This window comes from Orcinus orca, chromosome 16 (assembly GCF_937001465.1).
Source record: "Orcinus orca chromosome 16, mOrcOrc1.1, whole genome shotgun sequence".
NCBI classification, from domain to species: domain Eukaryota; kingdom Metazoa; phylum Chordata; class Mammalia; order Artiodactyla; family Delphinidae; genus Orcinus; species Orcinus orca.
The window spans coordinates 82666977-82681226 of NC_064574.1; the positions used below are offsets into that span (position 1 = coordinate 82666977).

At 43.1% G+C, this 14250-nt stretch overlaps 1 protein-coding gene across 5 annotated transcripts in view; it reads left to right on the forward strand.

Annotated features, from left to right (window-relative positions):
• Positions 1-14250, forward strand: part of BAIAP2L1 (BAR/IMD domain containing adaptor protein 2 like 1) — a 161970-nt gene that overhangs the window by 66275 nt on the left and 81445 nt on the right. For 4 of the 5 annotated variants that reach the window (XM_033426610.2, XM_033426611.2, XM_033426615.2 and 1 more), the window contains exon 1: positions 6717-7042. The exons of the other annotated variant lie outside the window; for it this stretch is intronic. In XM_033426610.2, the coding sequence (XP_033282501.1) occupies positions 6992-7042 (51 nt within the window). In that variant the 5' untranslated portion in view covers positions 6717-6991. Of the gene's footprint in view, positions 1-6716; positions 7043-14250 lie in introns of those variants that run through there. 5 annotated transcript variants of the gene reach the window in all.

Below are 14250 nucleotides of genomic sequence, written 5' to 3' on the forward strand. Positions count from 1 at the left end.
AGAAAACAAATCTGCTTAGGAAAAGAAAGTCTGGGGCTCTCTCTGCTGATGCTTTCCCATGGAAAAATAAAGACAAGGCAGAAGATAGGCCAGGCAGATCCACTTCCACAGATTGGCCATTTCCCCGTGAAGCCAACTCACTGTGGTGTTTTCAGGACAACAGACCAGTGTCTCCCTTTCTGCCCGTGGAAAAATAAAGAATGCTCAGGTTATCTTGGCCTCTGGCAAAGAGCCTCTCTTTACAGAGGCCAACCTGCACCTAGAGAAAAAGAAAGACTTCAGAATCAGCACTGTGGACAGAAGTTTAAAAAAAAAACAAAAACAGACAATTTTAGAACTAAAAGTAACTTGAAGACCAACTACCCTATTACAGAGGTGAAAAAAACTGAGACCAAGAAGTGAAAAATGCCTTGCCCAGGCCCACATACAGATAGAGACAGACTGGTACACGATCCTTCCTGCTTGCCCAGCCTTTATCACTCCATAAGCAGTCTCACAAGGAAACTACAAAGGCCCTTTTAGGTTTCTGGCTGACTGACCCAGAATTTCTCCAGCTACAAATACTTTAAATTATAGGTTAAACGTAGCAAAAATATGTTAATACATAGCTGAGTTTGCAAGAAAAAAGGAAAACAGATACCAAAAACACAAAGGGAAGAAAACCAAGCCCTGGAACAGAGGATATGGCAGCTCTTAGGGGTGTGGATGGGAGTATGGGAGCTGGAAATGGACCCAAATGTTCAGGTGTTTTGAATGTTAGGTGTTTTACTTACATAAGGACTGTGTAAAAAGGAGAGCAGACACTAAGACCCATTCACACAGTGGGACCCTCAAAAGACCACGTGTCAATAAGAGGGGCACTCAAAAATACTTAAATACTTATTGGCCCAGGGGGAGGACATGGGAATTTGACTTAACTGGGGTCTTGAACAGAAAAAATATATATCCCAAGAGAAATTAACAGCCCAAGCCTGTGATATGGGGCAGGTGCAGAGTCTGAATTTTACAGTCTGCTGGGGGAGCTCCTTGGAGTACCTGGCAGGAACAAATACAAAACACTTCTGGAGGAATACTTTACAATTCAGGTCACATGGGGTTCCTAATGACAAATGGATCACTACAAAAGATGACCTCATAATTAAAAATTACCAAAATAGGTAAGGAAATGATGGGTCCACCATGCCAGAGAATCAGCAGATACAACCATGGATGAAAGAAACAATAAACAACCAAACCCGGCAAGATTAAACAAACAAACAAACAAAAACCACACAGAATTATCTGGTAGAGACTATAAAGTAATATCATAAATGATGAAAGACATGAAGGAATAGAAACCTAAGGAAATAACACTCTAAAAAATAAACTGAAAGATCTATAGCAAGAGATTGGATTAGTAATTTTGAAATTTCTCACAAAGCAAAGTTCAGACCTAGATGGTTTCACTGATGAATTCTACTAAACGTTTGAAGAAAAATAAATACCAGTTCTTCGTAAACTCTTCCAAAAAATAGAAGATGAGGGAACACTTCCCAACTCCTTCTATAGAGCTGGTATTACCCTAATATAAAAACCATTCAAAGCCATCACAAGAAAACAATACACCAATATCCCCTATGAATATAGACACGAGTCATCAACAAAATACTAGCAAACTGAATCCAGCAACGATAAAAGTATTATATACCATGACTAAGTGGAATTTATCCCAGGAATGCAGGGTGGATTCAACACATAAAAATCAGTCATTGTAATACACCAAATCCACAGAATAAAGGTCAAAAAACACATGATCATCTCAATAGACAAAGAAAAAGCATTTGACAAAATCCAACACTCTTTCATGATGATAACTCTCCATAAACTAGGAATAGAAGGGAATTTCCTCAGTCTAACTACTAGAACTAATGAACAAGTTCAGCAATATTGCAGGTTACAAGAATCAATTATATTTCTGTACACTTGCAATGAACAGTCTGAAAATGAAAATAAGAAAACAATCTCACTTATAATAGCATCCAAAAGATAAAATACTTAGGAATAAATTGAGCAAAAGTATAAAAGTTGTACTCTGAAAACTATAAAACATTGTTTAAAGAAATGAAGGAAGACATAAATAAAAGGAAGGACATTCTGTGTTCATAGATCAGAAGGTATAATATGGTTAAGATAATAATACTTCCCAAACTGATCTAATAAAATCCTTATCAAAATTCCTGATGCTTTTCCTGCATAAACTAACAAGCAAATCCTAAAACTGATTTGGAAGTACAAGGCACCCAGGGTAGCCAAAACAATCTTGAAAAAAGACAAAAAACAAACAAACAAAAAGACAAAGTTGGAGGACTCACACTTCCCAATTTCAAAACTTACTACAAAGCTACAGTAATGAAGACAGTATGGCAGTGTCGTGGTAGGATAGATGTATAGATCAATTGAGCAGAATTGAAAGTCAAGAAATAAACCCTTACATTTACGGTCAAGTGGCTTTTTTTTTTTTTTTTCTTGCGGTACGTGGGCCTCTCACCGTTGTGGCCTCTCCCGTTGTGGAGCACAGGCTCCGGACGCGCAGGCTCAGCGGCCATAGCTCATGGGCCCAGCCGCTCTGTGGCATGTGGGATCTTCCCGGACCGGGGCACGAACCCGTGTCCCCTGCATCGGCAGACGGACTCTCAACCACTGCGCCACCAGGGAAGCCCTCAAGTGGCTTTTTATAAGAGTGCCAAGACAATTCAATGGGGAAAAGAATCATCTTTTCAACAAATGGTGCTAGAACAACTGGATATCCACAGGCTAAAGGATGAAATTGGACCTCTTCTTATACTACACCCCAAAATTAACTCAAAATGCATCATAGACCTAAAACTATTAGAAGAAAATATAGGGGTAAATCTTTGTGACCTTGGGTTAGGCAATGGTTTTTTAGATATGACACCAAAATCAAAAGCAACAAAAGGAAAAAAATAGATAAATAGGACTTAAAATGTTTTTGTGCTTCAAAGGACAACCCATAGAAAAGGAGAAAATATTTGTGAATCTATGTATCTGATAAGGGACTTGTATCCAGAATAAATAAAGAACTCTGATGACTCAATAAGAAGATAAAATAACACTTTAAAAAAGGGCCAAGGATCTGAATAGACATTTCTCCAAAGATGATATACAAGAAGTACATGAAAAACGCTCAACATCATTAGCCACTAGGGAAATGCAAATGAAAACCACAATTCAAACCCTGTAGGATGGCTATAATCAAAAAGAAAGACAATAACAAGTGTTGGCAAAGATGTGGAACGCTCATACATTGCTGGTGGAAATGTAAAATGATGCAGCCACTTTGAAAAACAGTTTGGTGATTCTTAAAAATGTTAAGCACACAATGACCTTATGACCCAGCAAATCTACTCCCATGCATGTACATAAAAGAAGTGAAAATATACATCCACACAAAAACTTATACACAAATGGTCACAGCAGTATTATTCACAATAGCCAAAAGTGGAAACAACCTGAATGTCCATCAATGGATGAATGCATAAACAAATGTGGTTTATCCATACAATGGAATATTATTCGGCAATCAAAAAGAATGATGTAGTGTTAGATGCTACAACAAGGATGAACCTTGAAAACTCTGTACTAAGTGAAAGAAACCAATTGTAACAACCATATATGGTATGATTCCATTTATATGAAATGTTCATAATAGGCAAATTTACTGAGACAGAAAGCAGATGTAGTGGTTGTGAAGGAAGGTCCCTGTAGGCTGAAATCCACATTACAGGGAAATACTGTAGTGGGGAGAACATTCTAGGCAGAGGGAACAGCTAGTGAAAAGCTCTACAGCAGGGAAATTCCCTGGCAGTCCAGTGGTTAGGACTCTGTGCTTTCATTGCTGAGGGCATGGCTCAATCCCTAGTTGGGGAACTTAGGGGAAAAAAAAACCAACTCTACAGCAGAAATAAATTTGGCATGCTGGAGAAGTTAGTGTTGCTTGGATTGGAAGGAAGTTACAGAAAGGCAAGTGAGTTTTCAATTTACATTTGCTTTTTCAGAATAGGAACACTTAAAGCCACATCTAATCTCTGGGTCTTTAAATGGTAATTTGCCCCAAATTACTATTATCGGCTTGGACCCCTTCGGTCACAAAACATAGTGGAATTCTTGTGGACATCCCAGGGCACCCATCAAGGCAGAGAGCCCATTGGCAGGCCCCACAGTAAGTTCAGAAGAAGGCATAAACCTTGGACTTCCTTGGTGGTCCAGTGGTTAATTTAAGACTGTGCTCCCAATGCAGGGGGCACCAGTCGGGGAACTAAGATCCTACAAGCTGCACGACACGGCCAAAAACAAAAAGGCATAAACCTCAAAACAAGAGACAGTTTGGAGTGGGGCTTTCAAAATCTTATTGATGTTGTCACCGGCAATTGCATCTTACAACTTTTGTTAACATAAACAGGATTTTTGGTTATTTAAACGCAAGCAGGAGCTAAGAGAGGAAAGCTTGGTTGCCTGCCCCTGAAGGTGTGGAGCTGATCTCCTCTGAGGCCAGGTCAGCCCTTCGGGCCGGGGTTCCGGGCAGTTGGAGAGCAGCTGCAGTGCTTTCTCAGCAGGCAGAATCTGCCTCTCACCTTCTCCTGAGTCATTCCTTTCTATTGATTCACTTTACTTCACGCTGAGCATCATGAAATCTCAGAACAACTAAGACTGAGGGTTTTCAAGTTTGCATGAAACCACACACCTGAAGAGCCTAATACAAATGGCCTTTGGAGAGTGCGCCCATCTTTTTAAACCTATAGCACATTTGACTGTACCTCTACTACAGCTTTCACTGCAGTCCTCCTTAAATTCTACCTCCTGCACATGTATGAAAGGCTTGGGTCAAGGCCAGTACGCTCTGCACTCCTCCTGCCCCCAGCAGAGCCCCTGGCACAGAGCAGATAATCAATACTCTCCTGTTATTTGGGACTGAGTGGCCCTAGTCCTGATGTTGGTAGAGACCAAGAGCTGACCATCCTCTAAGACTTCTAAAGAGTTCAATATGACAGTTAAATATCTGTTTGAAGATTTGCATACAACTGTGAACCTGGTCCTTCAATCAAATTCCAACCTTGGAAATCAAACTGGGCCATCTGAGGTATGGGCTGGTTTTATGGTGGTTTATTAATTGCCCCAAACCACAATGCTGAGCTGTGGGGTGTTAACGGTTAAGCCTCTGCTCTCTTTCCGGCTCCTCGGCTGACTGCCTTGCAGCAAAGGGTGAAATGACCCCATTCATCAGAAGGCACAGAGGGAGGTTCTAAAACAAAAGGTAACCAACCTGACCTGCAAAGTTAAGGCAGCGATTTTCAAGTTTAAATAAAAACCGACAGACATCCTTGAAGAGCCCAATAGGTAACGGTGATAATGATAAGGTCATCAGTTCACTCAATATGGCAAATAAAACCCACCTGGCAAATCTTATGAGTCAAATGCTAGAAATCTGTTAGGAAAGAGGCAGCTGCTTCCACTGCCTGAAGCCTAGGGCTGTTGTGTTATTTCCCCCAACACCCAAGGACACATAACCTTTTGGTTCCCAAGCATGATATGCTTTATAGCTTGCAAAACCTGATAACATTGTCCCAGAGTCCAAGTTGTTGGTTCTAAGTCCAGCTGCATCTCATGCTCTGGTGTTCCCACCTAGGTCACACAGTGCTTTCTTTGTGTACATTTCCCAGTGAATTTTATAACAGGAGCAGTTTAGAAGCCTCATGACCTAACAAGCCCATAAAAGATGAAATTGCACCCAGATAGACGTTTTTAAAATCCAGCATAAGATCTCCTGCCCTGTTGGGTGAGTGTCTCAGATACGAAGCCGTGCTTCCCGCTCGGAAAACAGGAAACTTTTCTGGATCCTCAGGGTCTGGGCTGGGGCTGGGATGGAGACAGAACGGGGAGTTACTCCACAACACCTGCACTCACCACGGTCTTCTAAATCTCGATCTTGTGAATAGCACGATCTTGTGAATAGCACGGTTACATCGCATTGAATTAAAGGTCCTTCTTAGAGCAAAGTTTAAAAACGTACTGCTATTTCTGTAACCAGATCGTGGCATTTATTAATTTTTTCATATATCAGGAGCTTCCAAAAAGGGCTGCAAGTGGCAGCCCCTTTCCTCCACCTATGAGAGCCTATGTCCTGGGGTCCCGCAGATCTGAGGTCAGGGACACGGGTGCGCAGGAAGGTGTCAAGCAGGGAAATCAATACAACTGGGGGACGTGGGACCCTCTTTCCGAGTCCCCAAAAGGCAGCTGGGGTAGCGCCCGCGGAGAGCGTGGGTGTCAGGGCATTCGTCGCCCGTACTGAGAGGGGCACTACAGGGCTCTAGGACCACAAAGGCCTGACGGACTTCGGTATGGGCTCCAAGCAGAACAGCCTCGCGGGGTCCGGGCCCCAGCGCCCCAGCGCGCCTCAGGTGGGGACGGTTGCCCCAGCTCACCTTCGCCCCGCCCACATGGGGGCCGCTACACTCCGCCCACCCACCGCCTCAAGAAGGGTTGCTCGGCTCGCTCGGCTCAGCGCGCCTCTGCCCCGCCCACACGGGCCTCACTGACCCGCCCACCACGGGCCGCCCGCTCGGCCCGCCTCCTTCCCACTGCCCCTGCCGCCTCAGGTGGGGTAGTCCCGCCCACTCGGGCCGCCCCGCCTCGCGGCCGCCCCGCCCACCCCGCCCGCCTCAGGTGGGGCCGCTTGGCCAGCCCTGCTCGCTCTAGAAGGGTTGGGCCGCTTCTCCTCAGTTCCTCCAGGGCGGCTGCGGCGGTGGCGGTAGCGCTGCAAGTTTTGACGTTTCGGACGCGGAGGCGCGCGCCTGCACTCCCCGGCCGACGGCTGTGGAGGCGGCTGACCCTCGAGGGCCCCTCAGCCGCGCCCCGGCGCTCCCGCCGCCCAGGGTCGGGCGGCCACGAGGCCCGGCCGCGTTCTCCCGCGCTCGCCAGCCCGGCGGCTGCAGCCATGTCGCGGGGGCCGGAGGAGGTGAACCGGCTCACGGAGAGCACCTACCGGGTAAGCTGGCCCGGGGCGGCCCAGGACCCTGGGAGTGCCGGGGTTCGGGGTTCGAGGGCGGGAGTCCCGGGGACAGTGGAGGCACGGGGGTTCGAGGCCGGGGAAGCGGGGAGGCCCCGCCGGCGGCCGGCAGTCCTCGCCGGGGGAGACGGTCGGGATTTTTCACCTTCGGGGTGAGGAGGGGACTTTACGCGGGAATGTCCTTCCCTCCCCCATCCTCTCCCCTTCTCCCCTCCCCCTCCTCTCCCCTCCCAGCGCTGGAGACGCCCAACAGATTACACATTTCACAAGCAAACGTCTGTGGGGAGAGTTGGGGGCGGGGGCGTCTTGTGTCGTCCCTGGGGCGCGTCCTCCTCCCCAGCTTCTCCTTGGGGTTGGTGACCGCGCCGGCGTGGCTGCGGCGATTAAGCTCTCGGAGAGCAAAGAGCCAAGCTCGAGTTTCCTCTGAGAATGTAGGGGGGAAACTCCCAGGTAATTAACAAGCGCCAGGTGAGCTGAGCTCGGCGCGGGGGCCTCCGGGGGGCGCTCCCTCTGAGACCCTGCCTCACACAGCTTTAAGTTCAGCTTGGCTTTTTAGACGTCGATTATTTTGTGAGGTTATGGGAGTCAAAGAACGCCCGAGGTTTGAATAAGATAGACCTAACCTCAAGGAATGCGTCGATGGTCATTCTCTTAACTTTCACTTATTACGAGCGAATGTTTCCAGAAACGAACAGTTTTAGGATTAGTGGCCAGTTTAGTAAGTTTAAGTACTTATAAATGAATTCCAGTTGAAATAAGATATGTGTTTAATCATCTGATATTAATAGAATACAAAACAACTTTTGTTTTAATTCGGCTTAGGCTCATGGAACTCAAGTTCTCTAAATTCATTTGTAGCCATTTTTAAGACCCACAGTTGGGTCATTTTTTATAGGTTTTTTTTTTTTTAACCCTAAAATTTAGTTTCTAGTTTTGCAAGGTCTGAGTGAATTCCTGAAATCAGAGTTTATTGACTTTTGTTGGCTAAGAATAAAAGCATGAAAATAGTTTCATAATCCTTCGAAGTTTAAAAGATTGGTTCCCTTCATCTGGATACACAAATACTGTCATGTAGATTATACTGCATAGGTAGATACAGTAGGTACAGTTGTCATGGTATTTGGGGGCTCAGTAAGTAAATGTGACCAAAATCCGTTCCTTGTTCATGTTTCCTTAATAGAGGGCAGTTTTTAGAAATCCCAGAAATTTGAATGTTAAAGTTTTACCTTTGGGTTGAGATTGTTTAATATTTAAATGATCCTGAAGATGGTGGGGTAGGAAGTGGGGCATGTTGATGAAGTGTGTAAATATAACATTTTTACTCTTGGACTTGGGAGTAGTGGCTACTCTGATGACTGTCCAGTTAAGGACGGTAAAACTGTACTTTTGTGAGGAATGCAGATCATTGCAAATTTGAGTGGAGTTGTGCTCCTCCTGCCTCCAAAACACAGACACATATATCTTTCCAACCTGAGATACCAAATCTGGCATGCAATCCTGAAGTCACTCTTCTCTGCTTTTTCTCCCAGTTCTTCCTGACTTTCACTTTTAGTGGTGACTCAGTGGAGGGACTGTACTCAAGTGAATTACAGTGCCACAAATGCCAATGTCGCATTACTCAAAGAACTGAGGCAGGAGGGAAAAAGTGTGGATTTTATAGTTTTGGTTATGTGTATTTATAGACATAAAGCATTGTAAATCATTTTCATATTTTGAAAGGCTATAATACACTGAAGATTAGAGACCAGTACCTTATTGCTTTCTACTCCCAGGTGTCTTAAAAGATACAAAAAGCTCACAGATGTTTATTGACTGACTTTAATCACCATTTCCTCGTTAATGTTTGGGGTCATCTTTAGGTTGGGATGGTGGGATAATAATTTACAGCTCCAGATAACAAGTTTATATGTAATCTATGAAGTGGATGCTGCTAGCTCACGCTTTGACTATGATGGAAATGCACAGTGAAATTTTATGTTCACAGGTCTGATTGAAAGCCCACCATCCTTTCACCACCTCCTCTTTGGGTTCTTCCCCTCCCCCACCCCACAAAGACGAAAGCTGAAAACAATTTAAGTTTAATATGGTAAAAATCTCCCTGCAGTGTTGATGAACCTAGAAAAGAGGTCTCCTTTATGTTACCTGGCAAACCAGAATGTTTTACTAATAGAAACACAACCTAACCAGGTGTGTTTACAAAAGCCACCTGCAAATGAGATTTTATGACTTACATGGGTTTTAGATTTTTTTTTTAATACTCAAATTTTTCTAACTTTGAAAAAAAGGAATACTTTAGAGAAAAGGAGGAATTATAAAGTGGTGTGATCCTCTGTATGCAGTATCAAATACCTTTAAATATTTATTTAAACATTTGCTGAGTTTTCTAAAATGTATACTTAGACAAATGATTACTGGAGAGCCATGCTAAATCCCGGGAAGATGTGTATTTTATGGCGTCACAAACAAATGGCATGGTAGTAAGTCCCAAAATGTCAGGTAGTGTCACTGTTGCTAATTAGAATTAAGCCAAAGATCCCTCTCCCTCCCCACTCTTCAGCCTATACTATGCCCATAATTTTCCCACAGCAGCTTGCTTGTGATTTTGTATGGTTTTCTAATGAGTACGTGCTTTAGTGGTACAAGGAAGAAGTAAAGTTCAAAAAAAACCCTTAATTAAAAGTAACCACACACACGCAAAAAGTAACCACAACCTTCCTAGAAGTTAGAACTGTTGGTCTTAGGAAGTTGAGGAGGGCTGGATGTGATGTCATCCAGGGATGTCACCCCTACATTAATCTTGCTGAAGCAGCAGTGATGGGGAAGGGGACACAGAGGTCTTTGTTTAAATGCCACCTTCTCAGAGTCCTCAAACAGCTTTAAAATCCCAGATGATGCCATCCATCTCCCAGTCCCACCTAAGCCTACTTTACCTTCCCCCACTCCCCACAGTGCTTATGACCTTAGCATGTAATATATATTTACTTATCATATATGTTTATTCCTACTCCAACTAGAATGTGAGCTCCCAAAGGAAAGAAGCTTTGTTTGGTTGTGTTCTGAGCAATTAGAACAATTCCTGGCACCTAGTAGGTGTACATATTTGTTGAATAAATGAACATTTAATTAATTTCGTTAGCACCTGTCCTGTGCCAGTCTCCCCTCTCCCTCCCTTGACACTGTGTTTCATTCGAAGTGTACATCAGCTGTCTAGGTGGACATGGATCTTGTATACCATTGAGAAGGTGAGGCCCAAAGTCTGTGAGAGACCAGTGCCCACATGCCAGTTCCCTTGCCAGCCTCCATCCCTCTCCTTTTTTGTATAGAAATTTAGCTTGTAGTGGCCAACAAATGCACAAACCAAATACATTTTCATACTTCAGTCATCTAAGATGTCACGCAGAAGTTTGTCATCGTTAACTCATCATCATTGACATGTTTTGAACAAACTTTTCTTTAAATAAGAAAATGAGGTACTTTTGTTCTTTCACTGGGTAAAGCGAGCAGTCTAGGCCTATGTGCTAGGTTTTGTTTGTGTAAGGGTGGTTTATTTTCTCGACTTGGGTTTAAGTGGGGACATGTAAGTGAAAGTCCCTGCCTGGTTGGCTTCCAGTGTGGACTGTGGCATATAGGTCTAGCTTTTGAAGCTTTCAGTTGCTGTTTATGTTTATTGTTGTTGTTGTGTAGGCTACTTGATATCTTCATGTGTTCCCGCCATAACACTACTTTCTTCAGGTATGCTGAAGATAAAATGGGACTTGCAGAAGACCAGACAACTTGCTCTTGGCTCCATGATGACTAAAAAAGGGGATTGTAAGAATCAGGTGCCAGGTAGCGGCAGAAAGCGTTGCCAGGTATCGAATATTAAACTGCACAGCCCAGTATTGTAGCTTTTTGTATGGTAAAATGAAAACACAAAGCCAAACACTGAATGTCCTTTCTTGTCATAACATTTTTCTTGATTGGAAAGAGGTTTTAGAACTACAATAACATTGCTAAGCAGACAGAGCAACGTCCTTTTTAATGAAGGCTGGGGCCACTTGGACTTGTGACACCAAGTTTCAGGTTGCTTTTGAGTTTACACTTGTGACATTATTCCAGGATTAGGCATTAATTCTTGCCTTGCACTTTTATCGTAATGAGCTGCAGGCAGACCTGCAGGGGAAACCTAATGTCTGTGCAATTGCAACCAGTTGGATTTTTTTCCCCTCAACATTCCACACAGGTATTTATTCTGCACTTCAAAAGTAAAAATCATTATAAAAGCAGCACAAATATTCATTTAACTTATCTGTTAACATTTGCAAATGTATATATTTTTATTTCTAAAACTTTTATTTTTATTGAAGTATAGTTGATTTACAATGCTGTGTTAACTTCTGCTGTACAGCAGCACAGTGATTCAGTTATACATATATGTACATTCTTTTAAAAATCCTTTTCCATTCTGGTGTAATAGTTCCCTGTGCTATACAGCAGGACCTTGTTGCTTATCCATTCTTTTTTTTTTTTTTTTTTAATATTTATTTATTTATTTTTAGCTGTGTTGGGTCTTCATTTCTGTGCGAGGGCTTTCTCTAGTTGCGGCAAGCGGGGTCCACTCTTCATCGCAGTGCACGGGCCTTTCACTATCACGGCCTCTCTTGTTGTGGAGCACAGGCTCCAGACGCACAGGCTCAGTAGTTGTGGCTCACGGGCCTAGTTGCTCCGTGGCATGTGGGATCTTCCCAGACCAGGGCTCGAACCCGCATCCCCTGCATCGGCAGGCAGATTCTCAATCACTGCGCCACCAGGGAAGCCCATCCATTCTTATTTCTAAAACTTTTTATTGAACTTTAATATGCACACTGAAAGGTTTGCTTAGGTGTATAGAGCTCACTAAATTGTCACAAACTGAACCCACGTGTGTAACCAGCACCCAGATCAAGAAGTAGACCACGACCAGCCCCCAGAGTCCCTCTCATGGCCCCTGCCAGTCACTGTGTCCCCTCCAAGATAACTGCTCTCCTGACTTCTAGCAGCGCTAACTAGTTTGGCTTATTTTGTCTGCCTTCTTTCACCCAGTGTGTCTGTTGGATTCATCCATATCACTGTAGTAGTTGTAGTTAGTAGATCTAACTCCACTGTAGTTAGTAGATCCCCCGTGCATGCGGGATCTAGTTCCCCCACCAGGGATCGAACCTGGACCCCCTGCACTGGGAGCACGGAGTCCCAGCCACTGGACCACCAGGGAAGTCCCTGTTATTTTTAATTTGGGTCTTCTCCCCACTTAGATTGTACATGTTTGTGAACAAGTCCCCCAGATTATACTTCTCAGCATTTCCCACAGTCATTCATGTTTTATTAATTTACATGTGTGTGTTGGTTTTAACCTCAGAGGCTCTTTAAAACTATATTTTTTTCTGATACCAGAGAATTTCCAAAATTTCTATGAATATTTACACCAAAAGTAAAAGTCACCCAGAATCCCACACTGTTAACTCTTACTGTCACTCTTTCCAGTATCTCTCAGTACATCTTTCCATGTCAGTCAGTATTGTGTGCTTCATCACTTTGATGACTCTCCATTCTTCATCAGAATTTATTGATCCACTCCCCTTTTCTTGGATGTAAGATGGTTGCCAATGCTTTGCTATTAAAGTACTGCACTGAACATCATTGCAGGTAAAGCTTTGCACAAATCTGGGATCTTTTCCTTAAGCTAAATCCCCAGCAGGAGTTGTGGGTCAAAGGGTAGTCAACATTGTAGAGCATATTTGTGATACATTGCAAAATGCCCTCCAGAAGACTTGCCCCAATTTATGCTGTAATCTGATCCTGTGAGAATGTACCTTTCCTGAACCTCAACCAATTAAGTAGGTCTTTTAAAACTGCTTCCTTTTTTTCTCTTTTTTTTTTTTTTATAACCTTTAGAGGGTTTAAAAAAAAAGTAGTAGAACATGTATACCTATAACATAGAGTAGCTTGTGGACATTGGCTGGGAGAACACCCTAGATTTCATGTCTAGCACTACCGGGTATAATTTCCCCTATAAACTTTGTACTTGTAGATGTGTCCAGAGTAATTACAGCTCTGTGGCCCCTGAGGCCTGTATGTTTCTGTTCTTACTTTCCTCAGCCTTGATTTTATACTTCTCTTTATGTTTTCCAGACCTTGAGTCGGTCTTTCTGGTTTATCATTATTTTAAGGACTGTGTTCTGGTTGTAACTCAGATCTTTATGGTTAAAGGTAAGAGTTGTGGAAATGAGATGAAATGTTACTGGTTTCTCTCTCGTTCCAAAATAAATGAAAAATATTACCAGAATGTGTTCCCAATCTAGGAAGCAAAATAAATAAGCACCCCTCAGAGATGTAAGGGATTGCTCAGGGCCTTCTAGAGCTGTGTTCTGAGAGAGAACAGCCAGTGGGTGAAGATACTTCTGGGTTTGTTGCTTAAACTGGTTTTATTTATATGGTAATTTGGGGGTTAAAAGTCCCTAAACAGTAGCAATTCCTCCAATAAAAATATTAACGGCTAGCTGTGGTTAGCTCTAGGGCAGGGGGCAAGGGGCTTTTACTTCTTACTTACAGTCGACCTTCTGGGGTGTTTATATTTTATGTGAGCGGGTTACTTTTATAATAAGTTAAAAAAAAAAACCCTAGAAATTGATAAATCTATTCCATTTTAATGGATAAAAAGTTTTAAAAACTAAGGTAAAGTGTGCCACTTTCTACCTCTGTTTCGCAAATTAACCTTCTGAGGGTAAACCTAATTTAAAATCTTACCATTTTCTCTTAATTTTTACTTATGCGGGTACATTTTTAACTTTTACTAACCTGAGACTGTGAGTGCAACAGAAGAAAAATTCAACAAAACTGAGAACCAAATTCTAGTTCTTACAACTATCTTTTCAAAGTCTTACTCCTGATGTTGCAAGCAGCTGATCCACTTCGAGTGCAGCTGTATCCTTGACCTGTACGAAAGCAGTAAGATGGACCAGAAAAGGTACAAAATTGGTGTTAACAACCTGCCAAAGTAAGAAGGGATAAAAGTTCAGATGATAAGAACATATTGCCTATAATAAACATGAAAAAGACCTGGGTGTGGGTCAGGACAGATCTCAGCTACTAGCCATCCTAAGTGCTTCCCTTTGACCTTCCGGATGGAGCAGCCCCCTCCTGAGTTAGGAGAAGAGAAGCTCCAGTCCGGG